The 24,166-nt window shown below is 42.5% G+C and overlaps 1 protein-coding gene across 5 annotated transcripts; it reads left to right on the top strand.

The window, feature by feature from the left end:
* The first annotated feature begins 246 nt into the window (after positions 1-246).
* Positions 247-20,811, top strand: PRSS23 (serine protease 23). Of its 5 annotated transcripts, XM_032295834.1 has the most exons (3): positions 10,142-10,248; positions 15,279-15,321; positions 17,230-20,811. In XM_032295834.1, the coding sequence occupies exon 3, from the start codon at positions 17,243-17,245 to the stop codon at positions 18,395-18,397; it is 1,155 nt and encodes a 384-aa protein (XP_032151725.1). In that variant the 5' UTR covers positions 10,142-10,248; positions 15,279-15,321; positions 17,230-17,242; the 3' UTR covers positions 18,398-20,811. The 5 variants fall into 5 exon arrangements, with proteins under 5 accessions (XP_032151727.1, XP_032151723.1, XP_032151728.1 ...); XM_032295836.1 differs by lacking the exons at positions 10,142-10,248; positions 15,279-15,321 and adding an exon at positions 247-1,008; XM_032295832.1 differs by lacking the exon at positions 15,279-15,321 and having other exon boundaries at positions 10,053-10,248.
* Positions 20,812-24,166: the final 3,355 nt, after the last annotated feature.

The raw sequence follows: 24,166 nt of genomic DNA, 5'->3' as shown, positions 1-24,166 counted from the left end.
AGAGCTGATAATAAAATTACAGATTGTAGTTGGGGTTGGGGGACTGCTACCAAGACTGGAATTTGCCTTGAAGTCAGCAATCAACCCTTCTAAGCTATGCTAACAAATCAAAGGCTTCTCATTTATTTGTTTTTAATTTTCCTGCAGGAAGGTTTTTAAGGATTTAAGAGTTCAATTTTATTGCACTGAGAAAGAGGAGAGAGAGAGATTGCCATCTCTTGTCTAGAAAAAGTAAATAGCTTGAATAACCTCATTTTCCAATATGCTATTTATACAACTGTGAGGTCATGGTAATTTATGTAGTTTAGACTTCCTGGTTCTTCCTGGATTGCAGCCAAGTGACTTTTTCATTTTCATATTAAAAGAAAAATTGTCATGTCATCTTGGAGTGGTGTCACATTGTTGGCAAGAGCCCATTTAATTGGCAGCATAATCCTCAAACAATTGTATTACCTATCACCCTGCTGTTTGATGGAGTGGACCCACTTTTTGTCTAGAGAGTCTATCCTCACCCTGACTGCACACAATTGCACAAATAGCAGCTCTGCCAGCCTTGAGTAAAGACAACAAATATCTGTGTGCTCCAGGAAAAGCCAGTGGACTCAAGATTGGCCCACTAAGAGCATGTGAGGCTTGTGGGTGTAGTGACATCAAAGCCACTTATTAACCGTTTGAGTTTATGCCTTGATTTCCCAGGGGCAGGGATGATAATGTGAGCAACTACTTACAGATCCCACAGGATCTAGGGGCTAACTTCTTCCCACTAATTTTAGGCTGCCAGAAACCCAGATAAAAAAGTCACCCCTCCTTAAGAAGTTCCTACCTGCAGCTGCTGGTGTCAGTACTGGAATCTCGTCCCAATGTGACCTTCATTGCCTCTGTCAGTGTGACAGGTTCCACAGAGCTGTCACCCTGCAAACTCACCCTTCCTCCAGGAGCACAGACACAGAGCTGCAGTGGAGGGTACCTGTGTGACTTCCCTGCCTGACACAGATTTGCCTTCATGTGGTAAGTCCCACCTCACTCCCTTAGCTCCCAGAAAAGGGCTTTCTTAAACCAGCTCAGCCCTGGAAGGGCCTCTCTGGGGTCAAGTGGGAGAACCAGCCCTTATAGCATTCTGCAGGGCTTTGAAGTGAAAAGAACACAAATGATTATTCTTGTGGTTTCCCTAATCTGTGTGCTGAGGGCAGAAAGAGCCAGGTGATCCTGTGTTTGAAAAAAAAAAAACAGGTTACTCTTCTGAAAGACGAGGAAGCAGTTTGCTTCTATAGGTATAAATCCTCCTGCTGAACCCCTGGGCCAACTCCCTCTAGATAGCTTTCCAACGTGACAAATTGCTGCCATTTCCAGTGATGGCTGTGGGGTGCTCTTCACAAGCTCACTTGTTTCTCAGCAGCCCTCACCCCCACAAAGAGACAAAGGGAAACAAACCTAGAGGCCCAGGCTCTAGGGAAGAAGTGCCAGAACAATCTGCTGAAAGTTAAAAATAAGTCAGCTCATTGCTCTTTGTTTTCAAGGTCAGATTGACTGATGATTACAGTCAAAACAGCCAAACTAGCCTCCTTGTGACCTCTGTTCAAAATGCCTCCCCATGGCATACCTGATGGCACCCATTCATGGCCCTGCTGCTCCTGGGGCTTGTGCTGCATGTGTAAGAGCTGTAAAATGAACAATGCATGACATCTCCCTCAATCAGCTTTTATACCAGTAGCTATTCATAGCATCGTTATAATGAGTAGCTAAAATAATTTGAGAATCAGGCTCTGTGCAATATGTTAATATTTGGATGCATTTTCTGATGTAATTCCTATAATCTCCTTACAGCCCTGTGAGGAGGGTACTGTTCACTACTCCTATTTTGATGCATGCAGGCTTTCCCAGTGTGCTGGTTATTTCCTGTCTGCCTCCCTTCCATGAGTTCTCTACCCTTCACTACCCTGCACTGTGCCCAGAAGGTGGTCCATACAGATAGCACAACCCGGCTCCCTTGTGAACTGACCTTGGTAGGCATCAGGAGATCAAAGTAGGAAGAGAAGAGGTCAGGGTGCTTCTTTCTCACTCCCTCCGTCTTTGGGGAGCCATTTCTTGCAGGAGCTGCAACTCTCCGTGGACTACTCACTCTGCAATTGCAAGCCAGCTTCCCTCCAAGGTGCTTGTGCTTGCTGGGTTCTGGGACAGTATTTCCTCCTTTCTGCCTCCTGCCTGGAGGAGTGATAGCTTCCCACTGTTGATAGACCCTGGATGCCTCTCTGGCTTGTTTGTTCCCTTTGCCCTGTCTTTACTAAGTAGCCACTTCATTGAAGTATCTTCATTTGAACTAATCCAGGGTGAATTGTGCTTTTGCCAAGACCCTGAATAATACCCCCAGCCAAAAAAGGTGCAGGCCAGAGATGCAAACTCATAGTATTCAACAATAGGGGAGAGAAACATAAACTCAAAATAAAACAAATAAAATTACAAGAGCCATGAGAAAGTTGTAGAAAGTGTTACAGGAAATCAAAGGCAAAAAAAAAAAGAAAATACTTTGTAGATGTGACATTGTGTTAGGCTTTTGAAAAATGGTAGGATGTAAACGAATGGATATGAAAGAAAGAGTTTCAAATACGAACAAAGACAGCGAGGCGAAAAAAGCACAGGCCACATCTTGGGAACAGAAGTGGTTGAATTGTAGAAGTTGAGAAAAGTTATGGATGATATTTCTCTAACTCCATTATTTTTTTAAGACAAGGTCTTGCTTTGTCACCCAGGCTGAAGTGCAGTGGTTCAGTCCCAACTCACTGCAACCTTGACCTCCCAGGCTCAACCCTCCCCGCCCACCACCCAAGTAGCTGGGACTACAAGCACATGCCACCAGGCTTAGCTAATTTTTGTATTTTTTATAGAGATGGGGTTTCACCATGTTGCCCAGGCTGGTCTTGAGCTTTTCAGCTCAAATTGTGTTCTTTGAGAGGCTACTATACTATGAAATATTACTTCTGTATTGAAAACAGGATTCTCTGGTCAAATAAGATTGGGCACCTTTGAGATAAAGGAGCTTAACAAGATTTCTTTATGCAAGACTTCTCAGAGTATTTGAAATGATAATATGCATATTTAACTACCTTTTTTTACAGGCAGTTTATTGGCGTCTTCCAGAAATGTGGGAGGGAATAGAGTCTGGGAAACACATATTGTCCAATGGCATTCTATAATCCTGTGGGACTCCCTGGTAGAGCAACCCAGAACACCCTGTCAAATTCAGAGCATACTGCAAAGTGTTCTTCAGAAAGCCAGTTGAATGTCACAAATCATGGACAAATGACACCTAGAGTACCACCATGTAGCCATAGTATGAGTAGTGAATGTAATTAGCAGACCACATGGAAATTGAACTTGTTATCTAACATGACCTGTAAGGAAACGATGGTAAACAGACCTTGAACGGATGTTTATATTTATATTCTGGAGAGTGTGGGAGCCCCAGTGGTAAAATTTCGTGTACACTGTGTCCTGTTCCTAGTGGCTGGCAAACCAAATTATTTCCGATCTAACATTTTTAACTGTTTTATTTTATTCATTAGAATTTTTTTCTTAGAATTCGAATTTTATTCATTAATTTATTTAATCATTTATTAAGTTAACTTTAAATAAGCCTTTACAAGGAGCTAGATTCTCTGCTAGACTATAGCAGAAAACTATAAAGACTATAAAGGAAAACAAGCTACTCATAAGAAGCTCTGGACTGTTTGAGTTTCAACATGTAAATACATATAATTACAACATGAGATATAATTTAATACAACCCTCTGAAAAACATAAATTAAACTTACAAATCTAGCACTGAAGGGTTTGGAAGCCTTCAGAAACAGCTGATATTTGAGCTTAACGGATGAATTGAATCTTCTAAAAAGAAAAGGAGAAACCTCATAAAAGACCCAAATTCAAATATCCAGACCCCACATTGAGCCACATGAAAGCTTACTCCTTATAAAAGAGTAAAGAGAGAATCCAACATTTTTGGATAAATATAAACATAAATTGAAAACAAAATAATTTTCCATAAAAGATTTTTAAAGTTATACAGATTTCAGAGAAAATTTTCCAATATAAAATCTTCATTTTCTCTTTTGTTCTTGATGATAAGATCCAGTATGCAAGTTAGAGTAGATCAGAGAAGCCCCATGCTGGTCACTGGAGACTTTTCAAATTTGACCAGAGAAAATGAGAAACACACAGTTATTCCAAAATGTTTCTAATTTTTTAGTTTACAGTGGTGCCCAGAGTATACAGGAAATTGCAAATACTCAAGTCTATTTTTCTTTCTGATAATTTTAGATCACCATATACTAAGTAGGATTAAAGCTTCTCCTGACTGTGCAGCTTCTTTTTCTACCATATGTACCAATATGACAATTTAACCCCACAACGATTTCATATGTTGAGCTTTTATATATTACACCCTCATATATTTACATTCAGAGTGCCTGACTACCTATGTTTCCAAAGACTTAAAATGGGTCATCTATACTTAACAAAAATAGGAATTTTTAGAAAGTTTTGAATGTAATACAAATATATTTGTTTTCTTGTATTAAGTGCTGTCGAGATTTTTTGAGTGGTTTATCTAGTTAGATTTGTTTTTTATTACAGATATTTTACTATGGGTTTTTTTTTAACCACATAAAATTTTAAATCCAACATTTATAGGAAAAATGTGGGTTTTCCCTTAAAATACTGATAAATATATAAACCTTGTAATAATCACGGTTCAATTGATGAACTGATGGTGCCATAGAGGAGATTGGAGGAGGAGACAAAAAACACAACCATGGCTCTCATTTGAGTCTATAATTCTTCTTAAATTCAATATTAAAACTCTCTTGCCTGTAGACCAGGCTGAAGACAACAAGATTTGGGAGTGTCGAACAGGTGTCCTGGGATAAATTTTTTCTTAGAAAGTTGGGATTAAATTTGTTAGCATTGATAATATAACAGTTTGATTTATTCATTTATTTATTCATTCAGCAATTTTCTAAAACATTTACTGAGCACTCACAGTAGTAATAGTAGTAGCAGTGATAGTAATGATAATAATAATACGTAATGCCAGTTTAGAATTTACTTTGTGCTGAGCTCAGTGCTATGGGTTCTGTACTGATTATCTCACTCAATCTTTACAACAACCCTACATTAGTCCCATTGTACATATGAGAAAAGTGAGGCACAGAAGGTCACATAACTTGCCCACATTCAGCCAACAAATAAATGAATTCCAAGTTGAATCCAAGTCAGTCTGACCACAGAATTTTACATCCTTCGCTACTCTGGGATCCCATGGTAGGCAACATGGGTGCCCAAAAATTTAAAAATGATGTGGATCATCTTCCCACAAGGATTATTATGTCATAAGCTCAAAGACTGTAACAGCAGGTTACCTAGGCTCTCTACTGACAGATGAAAAATCAAGGCCAATGAGTGTGGTGATTTACCCAAGGTCACACAGCACCTCTATGGTTAAGGCACATTTAGAATGCTCCACCTTGTGTTGACCATCATTCCAATTCTCTTTTCACTCACTACACAGAGCCGAAAACCCCCACTACCTGAGTAAACGACAAGATCCACATAACACTTTGTTATTATCATCAAAGAAATATGAAACCATATGGAAATGATTTTGAAATATGCCCATTTATCTCCTTAAAAATAATCCTTTTTGATAACTTTCAAACTGACTTAAATTGTTGAAGCTACAAATGGATCTTGGTCTCATGAAAAATAAGCACTAAAATTGAGTTGAGTTGTTGAGTTTAGAGTTGGCGCTGGGACACCTTCCTGCCACTCTGAGCTTCCAAGTTTCATTCAGTCCCATCTTGTTTCCTGCTTTGAGGTCATTTAACAGGTCATTAGTGAGTTATTGCATAACTGGAACAAAAGCAAGATAGAATCAATAGGATACTCAGAGCTGGAGTAACATCAGAAACTGATGCAACCTCTGTATTGTCAGCACGGAAAAAGGCAAGTCTTGGAAGCAATATGACACAACGGAATCCAGCAAAGGAATCGGGCAGACTGGGGAGAGGTTACAGCTGTGGTCCTTTGTACTGTTGTATGGCACTGTTTTAAAACTTTGAACCTCAGAATCCTCATCTGCAGAATGAAGAAAATCATAGCTTCTATATTTGTCTTAAAGATTACACATAATAAAATACATTCCACAGTACCTGGCATATAGTATACATTCATTAAGCATAGCTACAATTACAATTTAGTCATAGTTCTGCTCCCTTAATTTTTGCATTGATTTTCTCATCTATACAGTGGATATTTGCCTTCTTGTCTGTTACGAAGTAGGTTTGTGAACACAGTGAGATAATGTCCAGATCTTTATGCTTTGAACCTGTCAGCATCTACCAGAGTGGAAATTAACCATTCCCTCTTCCATGCTCTCTAACTCACGTCTGTATGAGCCTATATCTTGCTTTCTCCTATATTTGATTTTGTTTATGTCTGTTGCATAAAATCCTCGAGGTAAAGGGTATTTGCTTTCTCTACCCCACAGCCCAAATAACCTTATACAGAGTGAATGACCAGAAAATGTGTGGGCTTTGCTCTGAATGAATTTTTGACAAGTAGATTGCTATGCATTTAAAAAGTATTTGGTAATTACAATTACAGAGTTGAACTGAGTTCTTAAAAAGCAGTGAGGATTTCAGGTTTAAGTTTGTTTGTTTGTTTCCCCTGGGGAGGAAAACGGGACACGCACAAAAAGAAAAGCAAACCTCTAGGCTTAGCATGGACATCTGCTGTTTACGTCGGTCATTTGCCTGAGAGGTCAAAATACAGATCTATCGTTGTCCTTATGGCAATCGTGATGACAGCCTAACAGCCAGGTAGTAGCCACTCATTTTACTCTTGGAAGCTCCAGGGAACAGCAAAAGCGGTGGTGCATGTTGAAGCCCTGAGCCTCCTGGGACATCTGCAGTCAAGAGTCCTGCCTGTTAGCTCTTCAGATAGTGAGCAGTACTCCCTGAGGCCAGCTGAGGGACCATTGTGCTCTTGGGTCCTTCTGTGCCTCAGTTTTTCTCTCTGAATGATGGGAATAATTATCTTGTTCTCCATTACTCTACCTTGAAACATTGCAACTACTAGGAAAAAATGAGCAACGAATGTCAAAGCTGGTTGAGGTGGTGCTGGAGGACTGTGCTCGAAGCAGAGCTATGCATAATAAATATAACAATAGCTAATATTCACTAAGGGCTTCTTCCATGTAAGACATTGTCCCTAGGCACACTATGTATATTCATTCAATTCTTAGAAGAACTCTATAAGATAGTCCTAGTTTTCCTCAGAGGAGGAATCTGAGGTACAGAAAGGTTAAGCAAAAAGCCACACAACTACTAAGTGTCAGACCCTGGATTGGGTTGGTACCCTATAGTCAGATGCCACTGGCCACTCTTAATTATGTTGCTGTATGGTCCTCCTATAGCCATCTCTTTAATTTTGTGCCTAGTGCAATGTTTTCCAGGTAAAAGGTGCCCAATATATATTTGGTGGATTGAAGTAAATCTAATACAACTTGAGCATGATTGATAAAATCTCTCCTTTCTTCCCCTCCTTCCAGCTCCACCATCGGTTCCTCTATTAAGATACTTAACCTTTTAATGGTGTTTCTTCAACTGGGAGCTACAGATCCTTAGAGATCTTCAATTTAATTAAAAATTTTTTTATAATAAAAGATAAATCTAAACACATTCTGGATCACTGGGATAACCATCTCATACCAAGTACTGCCTCTTGATTGCAGCACCTGTTTGTACTAGTCTTTGGCAGCAAGTTACCACTTCACTTGCTATGCTAATAAGAAAGAAACAGCATGAAGTTAATACCTAAATAATGTATTAGAGTCAATAGAAGCCATTGCAATGACATTGCACAGATGACACATTGCAATGACATATGGTGTGTGCAAAGGAGATGTGGTAGATGCAACGAAGGAAAGAAGTGAGATAATTAAGTCTGCATAGGGCACCTCATGCATCATGAGAGTGGCAGAGCCACAGAGAAGTCAAAGGTACCCACTCCTCAGCTGTCATACGACGCTGGTAGTGGTCCAGGAAATGTTATTAATTTCAATTTTATTATTCTGGAAGAAAATTTGTATAAATCTGTTTTGGTTTTATTTGCAAGTTGTTCAAAAGCTGTAACAGTTTATGTATGGTTTTGTTTTTGTGTGTTTGTGTGTGTGTGTGTTTTGAGACAGGGTCCTCCTCTGTCACTCAGGTTGGAGTGCAGTGGTGATCACAGCTCACTGCAACCTCCACCTCCTGAGCTTAAGCTATCCTCCCACCTCAGCCTCCCAAATAGCTGAGACCACAGGCGTTTGCCACCACAACTGGCTAGTATTTTTGTATTTTTTATAGATATGGGTTTTTACCATGTTGTCCAGGTCTCAAACTCCTCAGCTCAAGCAGTCTGCCCATTTTGGCCTTCCAAAGTGCTAAGGTTACAGGTGTGTGAGCCACTGAGCCTGGCCGAGATTCTCTCTCCCTCTCTCTCTCTCTCTGTCTCTCTCTCTCTCTCTCTCTCTCTCTGTGTGTGTGTGTGTGTGTGTGTGTGTGTGTGTGTGTGAATGCAACATTTTAAAAGAAAACAGTGTAAGCCAAGACTGAAAAGGTCTAAGAAAAATTTGCCCTTAAAATGGTAGAAAATATCAGTTTCCCTTATATTTAAGAAACGCCAGGCCAGGAGCAGTGGTTCACGCCTGTAATCCTTGCTCACAAGGGAGGATGCTTGAGCCCAGGAGGTCTAGCCTGCAGCGAGCTATGATCCTGCTACTGCACTCCAGAATGAGCTACAGAGGGAGAACCTGTCTCCACAAGAAAAGAACAGACCGCACAATAATGTGTTCAGTGCTTTCTCGTTTAAAAGTAATTGCAAACACCAACGCATTAAACATGTCATTAACACTTCGGTGCGAAACAGTACTTTAAACCCCTCTTTCTGACAGCAGGCTTTGATAGGAGAAAGGAAAGCTAAGTAGCTTGACAGAAAGTGTGGCCTCAGTGCAAAATCTTGTCCTACCATTCAGTAGGTGTGTGACTTTGGGCAAGTCGTTAAACCTCTCCAAACCTCCTTTTCCTTATAAAATTACTGTAATAACTGCACCTTCTCCACCACATGGCCTATATGTAAAGCTAGTTGACAGAAAACGCTCAATACATGGTAATCTATATTAAATACGAATGTATTTGGGAACAATAGGAAGGCTCTAACACTAGGACCTTAAATGGCAAGGTCTCCAGCCTGGTTAGGAAAGGAATCCCCGCACACGCCGAGTCCGGGCCCCCAAGCACCACGGACCACTGGAGTGACTAAGGGAAGCAGGCCCACTGGGCGAGCAGGTGGCTCCACCAGCTGGTGCCCCGATGAAGAACCGAGGCCAGTGGGCTCGCCAGCCAACCTGCCGCTCAGAAGTCGTCAAGCCTCTGCGGTGTTTTGGGCCCCACGCAGCGCGCTGGGTGCTGTAAGGAAATGCAAAGCATTGGTAGCCCTGCCACGGGAATGCAGGTTTCTGTTCTTTGGGGACACCAGAGAAACTAGGAGTTCGGTCACATCTTAAGGCGCTCAAAGTATACGTGGGAGTGGGGAGCGCACAGGTTCTGAGCCAATGCTTCAAATTTGCCCAGGACGCCCTATGCACCAGGTGTGGCCCGCATCCCTAGTTCTAGGCTGTTGGGAAATGGGTCGCCTTTTGGGGGAACCTGGTCTTTTTGCGAGCTGGCAGCGTGCGAAGGCCGTAGGCTCGCTCAGGAGGCCGCGCCCCAGGCCGGGGGATGCGCTGTGTTCTTAGGGCGACGCCGCGCTCGTCCCAGGCAGGATAGTCCTCCTGAGCCTGAGCTGCCTGGCGCCGAGAGGCCGGGGCTGGCGAGTGCTGCCGCGCCACCGGGGCCCACCTGCGCGGGGCCGCTCAGCCTCAGGCCCTCCGGGCTGCCCGCCGCTGCTCCGGCCGCAGGCGGGCGGCGACAGGAGGGGGCGCGGGCTGTGTGCGGTGGGGCGGCGGCCGCGCGGCTTCCCCGAGGCAGGAGGCGGGGCGGGCGGGCCTCGTGTGGCGCGGGGGGCGGACCCGCCAGCTGCCTGCGCCGTTCGCGGCTCGCTCGCACTCAGCGGTGCGGAGGGGCAGGCATGGGAGCCGCGCGCGCCCTCCCGGCGCCCACACCTGTTTGAGCGGCGCAGCGAGCCGCGGCCCGGGCGGGCTGCTCGGTGCGGGTGAGTGCGGGCACCGACTGGGGCGTTCGCCTGGGCGCGGGAGAGGCGAGGAACCGGGAGGAGCGGGACAAAGGGCCGGGCGTGCGCGCGGTGGAGTAACTGCGGGCTGCTAGAGGCACCGGAGACATGGCCCGGGCCGCCTCCGGGGTTCCAGGGCCCGGACTGGGGACCTGAAGGAGCTCTGGGGAGACCCGGGGAATGCAGGGCATTTGGATTCATGCAGTGTCACCCATGAAACGGATGCGGAAAGAAGGTTTTAAGACTGCTGTCTTGGGTGCAGGATGTTTGTTGGGAAGCGGAGAGAGAGAGCCGGCTCTGGGCAAGTTGTCCTCCGGCAGGGGCGATAGCTACACCCCCGCGCACCCCACACACGCCACCACCACCACTACTTTTCCTTGAGTTTTGCATATACCCGATTCCATCAAGTTCTGAACATTAATTTTTAACCCTGGGCACGTGATTTTGAACACACCTAAGCAAGCAAGAAAAGTGCAGCAAATACAGGCTGGGAAATAGAATCTTTTCTCTGTAGTCTTAGTGGATGCCCGTGTGCGTTCCGGGGGTGCTAATTCTAGACACCACAGTCTGAAGAATAGTTGTTGGAAGCAAATAGTTCTGCCTGTAGGCATTCACGAGTTAACTTTTAAATAAAAGTTTTAAAGTTTTGAAAGGAGCGGGAGAAGACTTGTTCAAATGAAGGAACACCATCACCCCCCCCTCCAGAATACAAATTAGGTTTGCTTTCCATCACGTCAGGAAAAAGCAGCTGATAAAAATTATGTTTGTTTTACTGCGCACTGAGCGACACCAGTAAGAATTCAGAAACGGCCGTGGCTGGCGCAAACTCCCGGTGGTTCAGTGTGGGCATTGGAATAGGGCTTGCTTCTCCCAGCTTCTGAAACTAAACTTGAGGGCTACCTGTGCGCTCCTCAGGAACAGGTAGGCCAATTCCAGAATCCTCTTCATATGGCCATGTGAGAAAGAATTGAATTTATAGATGAAGTCAGCTGTGACCTGAAGCCCTGTGTCAAAGTAGTATCGGGATATTTATTACACATTGTTTCAAGATCCTACTTGGGCATGAGAGCATTTGCAACAGGTTTAGAACCGTGTCTTCCATGAAGTCTGTCAGGAGTGGAATGGAGGTGAAGTGGGGAGAAGGTACTTAGAAAATGCCCCCAGAAGCCACTGTGTTTATTTGTGAAAGTGTTTGTAATCATATGCACCCCATCTGCATATGAAAAGGCTGTTTCACTTGCAGTTTTCCTAGTTAAATAAAGTCAAGAGGTAACTTGTGCTTTCCTGTGCTTGAACTGGGAAGTAAGCCTTTTTCCAAGGGACCTAATATGGATCTCATTTTTGTAACACTGATGACTTATTCAGGTGGATGGTGAATATGGATGCATTTTCTGGTTGTAGCATAAGTGTCCACTAATGTGATGTGTCAGAACATTTTTGTCCCCAGTCTGCAGCGGTTAATAGTCTCAGGTTCTCCCACATATCTCTTCTCTTAGATCCCTTAGGATTTCATCCACCAGGCATTATTCATGCATGACTCCCACAGGCTCCAGGGAATTTGTTTCTCATGTTCTCAACATCAACAGTTTTATGCACTGTGTTCTTGTTCTGCTGCCAGGTTTGTCCCAGGCTCAACTCAGTTTACCTAAAATCTGATAGAGAAGAAGCTAAAATTCATTTGACCACAAGATTGTGTTTAGGGTTGCTGGACTTGTAAGTGCCCTGCAGTTTCCTGTACAAGACTATAATTCTTAAACTATTATGTGATTAGGTCTGTTTTGCCTTAACAGGTTCTGTGACTCAGGAAAATGAGAACAAGCCTGACTGCAGAGTATTCACAGAGCTTAGTTCATTTTTAGGCATTTGCTTTAGGATTTAACATGGTTTCAAAGTTCCGTAGCCCTGACCACTGATTCCATGGAAGACCCTCCTTGGTCATCTTTCCAAATGGTGTCCAAAACCTGTATCTTTGCAAACTTTCCTGCTGTTTCTGTCATTACTATTTATAGTGGCTGCAGGAATTCACAATGTGTACAATAGAGAATATGTGACGTAAGGATGAGGTTTTCCCTCCCAGCACTTGTTTGCTGAAGGAGTTAAACCATTCTCTCAATCAGTGGCCCTGGTGAGGAGAACTGTGTTGTTGCAGTTTTGAAGACTACGGTGCTGAGAAAGAGATAGTAGTCACTGTACCCAGTCTCCAAAGAGATTGTTGTTTGCATATCTGTTAATGTGCAAAGTCCTGCCACAGAGGGCCTATGCGGTGGCAGCATCCTCAAAAAGTGTAAATGTTTTCAGACGGTGGCTCATATTGAGTGATGGAGGGTGGAATGTGTAACCCATTTATGAATCAGATACCCAAAGCCAAAAAGGGAATACAGTTTATGTATTACTAAGCATGGTGAAAAAATATTTTCTTACCTTTATTTTCCATTCTTCCCTGCCAGTTAGGGGAAATGATACATGGAAATAGCTGGAAACCTTAACAGATAATTTATGTATATGAGGAATCTTTATGCAGCAAAAGCTGATTCCTAAACATTGTAGACCTAAATTTTCTTCATCCAGACTTAGGTAAAATGAAGATAAGATTTGAAAATCTTCATTCCTTTTTTAAGGGGCGAGTCTTCTAGGCAGCTCCGCAAGGATAAGGTGATTCATTTATGAAAGTGAGAGAGAATTTAAAATTATGTAACTCATGAGTTACTTTTCCAGCTGTGAGATGATTAATGTTTTTGTTTCATCTGTGTATACCTTAGACAAGTGTTTATGTTTAAATAAACAAGTATAGCGCAGGCTTACCCAGGGTTTATAAAAATGGAAACAATAATTATTTGTCTCCTGAGAAATTACTCCATTATCATGTGAGTTGAGAAGTTAATGTGAAGCCGCCAACCTAATTTGAAAGCATCACAGTGGTGCATCATTGGTTGTGTCATTAATGAGGATGAGTCGGGACAGGCTGTGAATGCCTCAGGAAAGACCATTAATGGACAGAAGGGTTGTTTCCCCTCAGGCTTTTCTTTGGGGCCTGTCCTAAGAGCATGCACACCCAGCAATCCCTCCACTCAGTTCTCGAAAGCTGCCCTCTGCTGGAGTCACAATTTGTACAACAGAGAATGTATGACCTAAGGATTAGGTTTTCCCTCCCAGCACTTATTTGCTATAGGAGTTAAATCATTCTCTCAAACATGGTCCTCTTGCAGACTGATCAGGGAACTCTTGTCTGCCAGATAGGTGAGAGATTAGTGTGATACATTTTCCTTTTTCTTTCCCCCTCCTCTTCCTCCATCCTCCGTAATTCCATGAATCAATGCTTGTGAGAAATGACAGCACAGACACTGTGGTCAGCGTCATCCCTGACTTGGACTTCTGTGATACTGGAAAATTATAAAATTAGGGAATCCTGGACTTGTAAAGATTAGAGCTGAAAAGACCAACTGAAGTGATCATCTGGTTGAGGTTGCTATTCAGAAGAGTTTCTTAACCACCCTAAATAAACATTTGGTAAAGGAGTAAACAATTTAAGAAGCTTGTAGCTTTAATATAGACATCAGTTTAAACCTATTTAAGGGCTTGAGAACCTACAGCTGTATCTTCTAATTTCTGATTAAATATTTTAAAAAATACCTAAGCCTAATCAGTTTGAAATAATTTGATGGGCATTAGTTCCTAAAAGTCTGCATTTGTTTCTAAATCTGAATTAAAGAGTTTTTTAATGCAATTTTATAACTTTTAGGGTTACGTAGAAGCTTTAAGCAAGATATATTATGCTGTCAGAACAAAGTCTTATCACACAAGTTAGTAAATAGGGTTTAATAATATAGAGAACTTGGAAGCAGAGGTGCAAACTAATAGAAATTAGGACTTTTTAAGTCTCTGTAAAGTTTATTCTTCAAAATTAAAGCTTCACCCTGTCCTGTTGGGTTAGCAGTTTGTTTTATTTTGTCTTTTTTTCTTATAGATGGCTCGATTCTCCTTCACTCCTGGCTAAATGAACAGAATTTAAGTTGTAAGAACTCTGAATTAGTAATATTCTATCATACAGTAGACTCTTTAGCATTCTCTAACAGGATTCTGTGATTCATAACTGATCTCAAAGGTCCTTAAGACATAATCATTCATCATTTTGTCAAAGAATACATTTGGTCCTATATATTAAGAGGTGGGAGTGAGACTGTGGCTGATGAAAGAAGATATTGTAACTGCCATGTTCTTCATGCACATTGAAAATATTCTCTGCAGCTGATAATAATATATAGTATAATACTACTTCATCTCCTCCTCTCTCTCCCCCCAGAATCGTATTTTAAAAACGAACACTTGGCAGCTTGGACCTCTGCATTCTGTGTTTTCTTTCTTAAGATAAGCTGAAGTAAAACTTGGCTTACCATGTCTGCTGCTCAATGTAAGCCACATTAACATTCTCCACATTACTCAAAGGGAGGAGAGGATGGTACTCCAGGGCCCAAGATACAGTCATGTGGGAGATACATGACTCCTGCTAGTCTATGTCACATTTGGCAGGGATTCTGGTGTAGGTGGGGCATTTAGTCACCTAGACAGTAACTTACATAGAGAAAAGGCTGCTTGAGTCCTAAATAAGCCCAAGGGCTGAGTCCTTAGCCAGTAGGTGGGAATAATCATGCAGAACCATGCCCCACAGGTCTCCTAATGGGTTGTCATCACCACACCTGCCCTACTGCCAAGTTCTCCATTGGAGAGTAGGACTCTGCTAGCACTGGCATCCCCCTCCTAGTCCACTTAGCACCTTAAGTCTTGGCAATACTCCCAACAAGCACATGCAAACACGTGCGTGCACATAGGCAAGCACCCCAAGATTTCAAGAATTTGAAGAAATAAATGTATTTCCTTCCTACGGAAGGGAGCTGGGACCCTTCCTATTTGGAAAGATGGAGGCAAGTAGAGTTTCAAGGCATCAGGGAGTCCCAAGGAACCGGCTTTTCCAGGACCTTATTTCTTTCTTTTCTTATCCCTATTCTCCCTGACAGAAGTGGAACCCAAGAGGAAGAGTCAAGCAAAAAGATCCCAGAGGTGGGTGGAACACACGTATATTTTAGAAATGCAGAGTGTGGATATTGGGAATGAGGAGGGGCATGCTCAGCTACACTACATCAGATCATTGGGGTTTTCCAGTTTTATGCAAAAGAGGGCAGAAGGCTCCCGAAGTTGCCAGTAGATATGTACTCTCAAAGAGGAAAAGGATGAGAATAACCAAACAGTTTCTTCCTGACTCCTGCTGTGTTCCAAGCGCCTCTTGAGACCTATCCCTTCCTTGTCCTTGTTTTTGGATGCTTGGTTGTGAATGAGTTACCCTACCTGCTGAGTCAGCTTCTATTGAATCAAAAAAGTCAGAGCCACTGAGAGCCAACTGATGCTTAAACATTTATGAAAGTACTTTCAGTCTTCTTCATTGTTTTTCTTGTGGGTTGATTGATCTGGACATTTGAACATACCTTGGAGTATAAAATCCAAACTCCTTCATTTATACACATAGCTCTTCAGAATCCAGCTCTTGCCTGTTGCCTCCACCACTTCCTGTGCTCCACCCTCGCTGAGTTAAGTGTGATTCCCAAAATGACTCACATGGTTGCATATTGCTGTGCCCTTGCACAGACTTTTGTTTCCCTTCCCTAGGTATCCCCTTCTGTCTTATATTATCAGACTTCTTTTCAACTTCAGCACCCATCTGAAGCATCAGGTGATGCCTGGAAAGTTTCTAGGGCAATTTGTTCATTTAGAGGGTACATTTAAATTACACAGCTTACTGAATGACCAAAGCATCAAAGCGGGACAGCTCCACAGTGTCACCCTTACTGGGACTCCTATTGCTTCTAAACGATGGGTGCATTTGAAAAGAATGGGTGCATTTGCCAAATAATACATTCGGTCCTCTATATTGAGTGGTTGGAGTGAGGCTGTGGCATGTAATCTCTCAAGCATCACTTCCCCTGCAAGGCCTCTCCTGTTCTTACTCCCCACAACTGGCCTCAAGCCCTTTCTCTGAGCTACCACATCATCCATGTCATTAGCAGTCAGCAGGCACCATTCATTCACTTTTCCATTAATACAAGCATCCATTTAACAAATGTGTGTTGAGTGCTAAAATAGGCCCCAGTTTAAGGCATTTAGCTGGGAATGCAAATACAAACAACTGAAAAAGTAACCAATGGTAACAATCATGTTATACTGATGCAATATTAAAGCTTTAGATATTGACAAAGATCCTGGTAGTGTACAACATAATCCAAGGAAGGAGAAATATTTTATTAGAGGCCTAGCCACTCTCGAACTCAATATATAATAGTAAAGGTTGTTGTAAATTCAAAGCAAAAAAAATAAAAAAAGTCTCATACCTTTCTCAAATGTACCATCATTTAAAAACCATAGGAGTGGTGGTAATTGTGACGCCTTGGAGCTGTCTTCCTTTGATGTCTCAGTCACTCAGTAAGCCATGTAATTTAAATTGATCCTCTGAATGAGCAAGTTGCCCTGAAAATTTTCCAAGTACATGTTACAATGATAATGAGAGAGAAGAAGGAAGGAAAGGCAGGGGCATCAGGAGGATAGAAGAGGAGGTTTCGAATCAAGCACAAAGAGGGCTCAAAATTACATGGATATTGGGGCTGGTCAATCGATTAGCCAGGGGACTAATGACTGTGTGTATGCTGCTCTGCAGTCTGCCATCGTTTGGGGCATCTTAAACACAGAAGGGAAGGAACACCCAATTTCACTTCAGGCACCCAGCCACAGGAACGTTCCCAAGGTCAAGCCCTTGCATTGTAAGTGAGACGTTATCTAAGGATTCCTCTCCACACCCTGATTCCTGAGGAGGGTTCACAGACTTAGAAACAATGACAGGCCTGCTGCTGGGCTTTGCTGTCTGCAGCAAGTGAACGTTCAGCCCTTGCCCTCCTGACCTGCTTGTCTTTGTTTCTGCAGAACAGTGCTCAGCATGGCGGGGATTCCAGGGCTCCTCTTCCTTCTCTTCCTCCTTCTGCTCTGTGCTGTTGGGCAAGTGAGCCCTTACAGTGCCCCCTGGAAACCCACTTGGCCTGCGTACCGCCTCCCTGTCGTCTTGCCCCAGTCTACCCTCAATTTAGCCAAGCCAGACTTTGGAGCGGAAGCCAAATTGGAAGTATCCTCTTCATGTGGACCCCAATGTCATAAGGGAACTCCACTTCCCACTTATGAAGAAGCCAAGCAGTATCTGTCTTACGAAACGCTCTACGCCAATGGCAGCCGCACAGAGACGCAGGTGGGCATCTACATCCTCAGCAGTAGTGGAGGTGGGGCCCAACACCGAGACTCAGGGTCTTCAGGAAAGTCTCGGAGGAAGCGGCAGATTTACGGCTATGACAGCAGGTTCAGCATTTTTGGGAAGGATTTCCTGCTGAACTACCCTTTCTCAACCTCAGTGAAGTTATCCACGGGCTGCACTGGCACCCTTGTGGCGGAGAAGCATGTCCTCACAGCTGCCCACTGCATACATGATGGAAAAACCTATGTGAAAGGAACCCAGAAGCTTCGAGTGGGCTTCCTGAAGCCCAAGTTTAAAGACGGTGGTCGAGGGGCCAACGACTCCACTTCAGCCGTGCCTGAGAAGATGAAATTTCAGTGGATCCGGGTGAAACGCACCCATGTGCCCAAGGGCTGGATCAAGGGCAATGCCAATGACATTGGCATGGATTATGACTATGCCCTCCTGGAACTCAAAAAGCCCCACAAGAGAAAATTTATGAAGATTGGGGTGAGCCCTCCAGCTAAGCAGCTACCAGGGGGCAGAATCCACTTCTCTGGTTATGACAATGACCGACCAGGCAATTTGGTGTATCGCTTCTGTGATGTCAAAGACGAGACCTATGACCTGCTCTACCAGCAATGTGATGCCCAGCCAGGGGCCAGCGGGTCAGGGGTCTATGTGAGGATGTGGAAGAGACAGCAGCAGAAATGGGAGCGAAAAATTATCGGCATCTTTTCAGGGCACCAGTGGGTGGACATGAATGGCTCCCCACAGGATTTCAATGTAGCTGTCAGAATCACCCCTCTCAAATATGCCCAGATTTGCTATTGGATTAAAGGAAACTACTTGGATTGCAGGGAGGGGTGACACAGCATTCCTTCCTGGAAGCACTTAAGGGTCTTCATGTACCTATTTTAGGAGATGCTAAATTGTTTTTTGTGATTGGCGTGCACGTGTGTGTGTGTGTGTGTGTGTGTGTGTGTGTGTAATGTGTCATATAATCCACCTAATTTCTTAAGATTGCAAGATGACTGACTTTATCATTTGAAAACCGGTTTGTGTATCATATCATATCATTTAAGCAGTTTGAAGACCTACTTTTGCATAGATTTAAAAAAATACTGATGTTTGGGGCAATGGAGAATATTTGACAATTAAGTTAATCCTTCACATTTTTGAAAACTTTGATTTTGATTTCATCTGAACTTGTTTCAAAGGTTTATATTAAATATTTGGCATACAAGAGATATGAATTCTTATATGTGTGTATGTGCGTTTTCTTCTGAGATTCGTCTTGGTGGCAGTGTTTTGTTTTGTTTTGTTTTTTTTCAGTGCCTGATCATTAATGCTTCCATATGGTAGCGTTTCCATTTAGAAACATTGACAACATTTCTTAGGCAGATAGAATATTTTGGATTTGGGGGCATTTGCACAGTAGTCTTTGAACAGTAAAACAATGTGTTGACTATATTGATACACATATTAAACTACACCTTATAGCAAACCAGTATCCCAAGCTACTTTTAGTTCTGAAAACAGTTTCTCTTCCAAAGGCTGTTGCTCTACTTTGTAGAAAGTCTTTGCATATGGCCCTCCCAACTTTAACGTCATACCAGAGTGATCAGGAGTGTTTATCCCAATCCTTCCATTTAACAGGATTTTACTCACATTTCTGGAACTAGCTATTTTTCAGAAGACAATAATCAGGGCTTAATTAGAACAGGCTCTGTTTCCTCCCAGCAAACAGTTGTGGTCACACTAAAAACAATCATAGCATTTTACCCCCAGATTATAGCACATCTCATGTTTTATCATTTGGATGGAGTAATTTAAAATGAATTAAATTCCAGAGAACAATGGAAGCATTGCTCGGCAGATGTCACAACAGAATAACCACTTGTTTGGAGCTTGGCACGGTCCTCCAGCCTGATAAAAAAATTATTCTGCATAGTTTTCAGTGTGCTTTCTGGGAGCTATGTACTTCTTGAATTTGGAAACTTTTCTCTCTCAGAGTAAAAATAATTGGAAGTTACTTTAAGAAAAGCAGTGTGGCCTTTTTCCCACTAGCTTTAAAAGGGCCGCTTTTTCTGGAATGTTCTAGGTTATAGATAAATAATTAGGTATAATAGTAAAAATGAAAATTGGGAGATTGCAAAATGGATCGGCATCATGCCTTCCAATAAAGGCCTTTACAAATGTTTTTATCAATATGATTATCAAATCACAGCATATAAAGAAAAGACTTGGACTTATTATATGTTTTTATTGTATGACTCTCAGCCTAAGCGCTTCTTTCTAAATGTATCAGGGAGAAAAAAGCAAATAGACTACAAGGCACATGTTTTCTGTGCTTGCAGGCCAGGTAAAACTGCATTGTAGCAATTTGTGAGGATATTCAGACAGAGCACTCTTGCTTAGACATTCTCTGGGGGGCCTTTTTGCTTGTCTTTCTTGAGCTTTTTGAAAGGATAATTCTGATAAGGCACTCAAGAAATGTACAACCACAGTGCTTGCTTCAAATCATGTAAGAAATACAATGCACATGAGTTCCAGCACAATTTACTTTGGAATCTAACAGGAATCTAGCCCGAGGAAGAAGAGAGGTCTCCATTTCTATGTCTGGTATTTGGGGGTTTTGTTTGTTTTTGCTTTAGCTTGGTGAAAAAAAGTTCACTAAACACCAAGACCAGAATGAATTTTTTTTTTTAGATAGATGCTACTTTTATGAAGCACCTTGATTCCTTGATTTTTTGCAAAGTTAGACAATGGTACAAAGTCAAAATGAAATCAAAGTTTAGTTCACAAGTAGATGTAGTTTACTAAAGAATAATACAGCCCATATGCTATATACAGCTTAACTCATAGAACCATAAAATAAAGTTGTAAAATAATTCAACATGTCCATCCTTTTAGTGATAATAAAAGCATGATATTAAACTATCATAGTTGACAGAAAAAGAAAAAAATGGCTCATGGTATTATTAATATAATTAGTACTTTACATGTATTAATTACACACATTAGAAGCGTATTTGCCTAGTAAGGCTAGTAGAACCACGTTTCCCAAAGCGTGTTCCTTAAACACTCGTGCCTTATGATTTTCTACCAAAAGTAAAAAGGGTCATATCACCAAGTCAGAGGAAGATGCCTCTCCATTTTCCCTCTCTTTATCAGAGGTTTGCATGCCTCTCTGTACATTAAAAGCTCTGGGAAGATCTGTTGTGAAGAGACAAGTTGAGGTTATAAAATCTGCATGTAAATAAACATCTTTGATCACAAAACCCTTATTTTCTCATATAATACCTATAAGCAATCTGGTGTTCTAATAAATACATTCTGGGCATCTCTGTAACAGCATTTTGGTAAAGGTGATAATTAGAAAGAATGATGAGTCCCAGTGGGGTCAGGTGTCAGTGCCTTTAGGGTTTAACCAGACCCTGTAATCAGGATTTGGAAATCTTCACAGTGTGAAATAAACAATAAATTTGAAAATTATCTGTCCCTGTGAATCAGAAGTATGTGGAAGAATTGGGGACACATATTTTACATAGACTTTACTCCAACTTTTGAATTTTGGGAAGGAGATAGTGTTTTTAAAAGGTGGAAAATAACCTTAAAGAAAATGGCCTTAAGGAGGAACTACGAGCCCGTAAATGGCAGAGTTGTGTGTGTGTTCTTTCTTTTTACTGTTTTTGGACCAAAAAGGGATTGCAATACCAAGGTTATGCTCCCAATTCCCTGTTCTTTGTGTAGCTCAGCCTACCTGCTTGAAGGGAAGGGAAGCATGGAGTGATGCCTGGATCACGTATTCAAGGAATCGCTCTCTCTCTAACAAACCCTACAGGAGGTCTTTAACTCAGAGCTTGTTATGGATGACTCAGCCTGCCCTGGAATGACGGCTCTAGGCTACTGTCTGCTAACTGAAGGGTAAATGGCAGCCATCCAGTGTGTACAGAGGAATTCTGACAGTGATCCCCAACACTCACTGAGGGCTTCCTTCTTACTTTGCCTGGGTTCTGCTGCTGTTTGTGTCTGCACTTTTTCTTTGTTCTCGTCATGAACCAGTTCAAGTATGTCTTGAAGTTGCCTCTGCCCATTGACTTCTATGGATGTTTGTTAAGGCAGCCATTTCATTTATCATTCAGAATGGGATTCTTTTGAAAATGCTGTGAATAATGAGGCTGGGACAGCAGTTGTAAGCCAGGTATGTCTTGACCAACAGGCATGTTTGGTCACTTAGTTGTGAACCTTTCAAAGCACTGTATAGAGTGCAGGCTGGCAGCCATTCTTGCTAATCAATGAACAGAGGTGGGGCTGCAGCTCCCTGCATTTCTCCTCTCTGGGCTTCCACTGTGAATCCTGTGATACTTTCTCTGCCTGGCTCAGCATTTTGAGGACCTCCAATAGGGGAAGAGCATTTAAAAATCCTTTTGATGAGGTGGGGTCACAGTACATATATGGTAGACAGGAGGCCATTTCTGGAAGATGAATGACACATCTGCTTTTAGTCTGGGGTTCCCCCGGAGGAAGAAAGAAACCAGCTTCCAGAACAAGAGTAAACAGAGCATGCCTGGGCATGGTGGCTCACGCCTGTAATCCTACCACTTTGGGAGGCCGAGGTGGATGGATCACTTAAGGTGAGGAGTTCCAGACCAGCCCTGCTAACATGGTGAAACCCCTTCTCTACTAAAAATACAAAAATTAGCCGTGTGTGGTGGTACATTCCTGTAGTCCCAGCTGCTAGGGAAGTAAAGCAGAAGAATCGCTTGAATCCAGGAGTCAGAGGATGCAGTGAGCCAAAATTGCACAACTGCACTCCAGCATAGGCAACAGAGTGAGACTCTGTCTCAAAAAAAAAAAAAGAGAGAAAAGAAAAAAAGAGTAAACAGGGCTGAGAGCTGAGATAGCAGCCTGGTATGGGAAGATAACGGCCTTGGAGTTGGGCAGACTGATTCCATAGTTGCCTACTTCCTTTTGGCAAATAAATCTCAATGCAGTATGGTTTAAAATTTAAACCCTCCTATATGATTTAAGGATCCTCCCTCTTCTGGATTTCAGCTTCTCAGTGGGTCAGTTGAAGCAGAGGAAGAGAGAAAGGAGACAAGCATCTTTATCTTTATCACTGCGATGATGTTCTCTCTTCAGTGGTCGCTGCTTTTCAGATAACACCAGCTCTTCTACCCTCCTTAGCTCTTACCTCTGGTGATATAACCCTCTGTCTCCTGCTTTTGGGGCACCTTTGTCTAACAGATAGCTCTCTCAAGTAGACAGTCAGCAAGATGCTTCAAGCCTACTCATCTTCTTTCCTATTTGCACAACCCACAAGAAACTCATAGGCTTGCTACACCTGTGTGTTAGTAGCTCATTGAGAATCTGAAAGGGAATGTATTCAAACCTGAATAAACTGAAGTGCAAGGGACCCTGGCAGGATCAAATTCATTCTGTTTAAGAGACAGATGGGTAAGAGTTCAAAAAGATATATAGTTCAAAAAGATAGCCAGAATCTATCTTTTTCATATAGAAATTAAGGATTCTGGCAAGATCTTTTTAACTCATCCTACAAGGACGTTAGGTAGGAGCCCCGGTGGGGTCTAATCAGGACTGCCTTATCTGTGAAGGTACAGTAGGCACAGTGCCTAGGGCCCACAGCAGTTTTAGAGATCACACAGAAACATTTTAATTTATTTTAAAATCAGAAGAAGAAAGTGAATTTTTAGAACTAATAAAATGTGTTAATATAATACTAATATATTTATTTATTAACAGTCATAAAATATAATTTTTAATATTTTTTAATGGAGGAGGAGACCCATGAAGGCAACAGTGCCTTGGGCCTACGAAAGCCACAGTGCAGCCCTGAAACTAATTCATATTTTATAACTCTTTGGATGCTGAATGGAAAATGGATTTTAGGCAGTGGGAATGGGAAAACTAGTGGCCTCAAAGAAACCAAGAGAAAAAGGTTGGAAGCCAAGTTGAGAGAGGAAGAGACTAGGGGTGGGACAAGATCAGATTGTTCTTTAGATTGTGTTGAGAAATGTCCCTCTGGCTGTGGTGGAAAGACGGGGCAGAGGGCAGGAGACCAGGGAGGAGTCTGTCTAGTCCTCCAAGCCACAGCTGTTTTCATGACAAGCAAAACCCTGCCTTATATATCTCTGTGCGCCCACCATGCGAGCACAGGGCACAGTGCACCAGGTGTGCTTATCATGCTGTGAATGAGTGATTGATTAACTGAATCCTCCGGGGACACTTGGGACAGCTCTGCCCACAGGAAGAGCAAGAACCCAGGCATCAATGGGGTAGTGCACACGTGGGCTCAGGGTGGCCCACCCCTCCTGCCTGACCTAATGTCTTCTGAGAGGCAGAAAGTACAGGGTGACTCTTCAGTGTGATATTTGTCTATGTGTACATCAAGTGTGTAAACATACCTAATGCTCTTTTAGTCTTGATTTATCACTGCCCTTGTCTTTGGGCTATCAAAAGGACTAAGGCCTTCTCTTCCATAAAGAGCAAGAACAGCTTTGAGAAGCGTCAAGTTCCAATCCAATGAAGAAAGACTGAAGTGTTTGCCTTAGAGAGAGTGAGAAGAGTCTCATGAAATGAAATAAACAGAATAAGGGGCTGGAAACCGATCAG

This window comes from Sapajus apella, unplaced genomic scaffold (assembly GCF_009761245.1).
Source record: "Sapajus apella isolate SASKATOON/1434 unplaced genomic scaffold, GSC_monkey_1.0 scaffold34, whole genome shotgun sequence".
Lineage (NCBI taxonomy): Eukaryota > Metazoa > Chordata > Mammalia > Primates > Cebidae > Sapajus > Sapajus apella.
This window is presented reverse-complemented; position numbering and strand designations above follow the sequence as displayed.

What these genes read in the sequence shown, in the direction of transcription:
- PRSS23 (XM_032295836.1), top strand. Translation starts at nt 17,243, where the DNA reads ATGGCGGGGATTCCAGGGCTCCTCTTCCTTCTCTTCCTCCTTCTGCTC.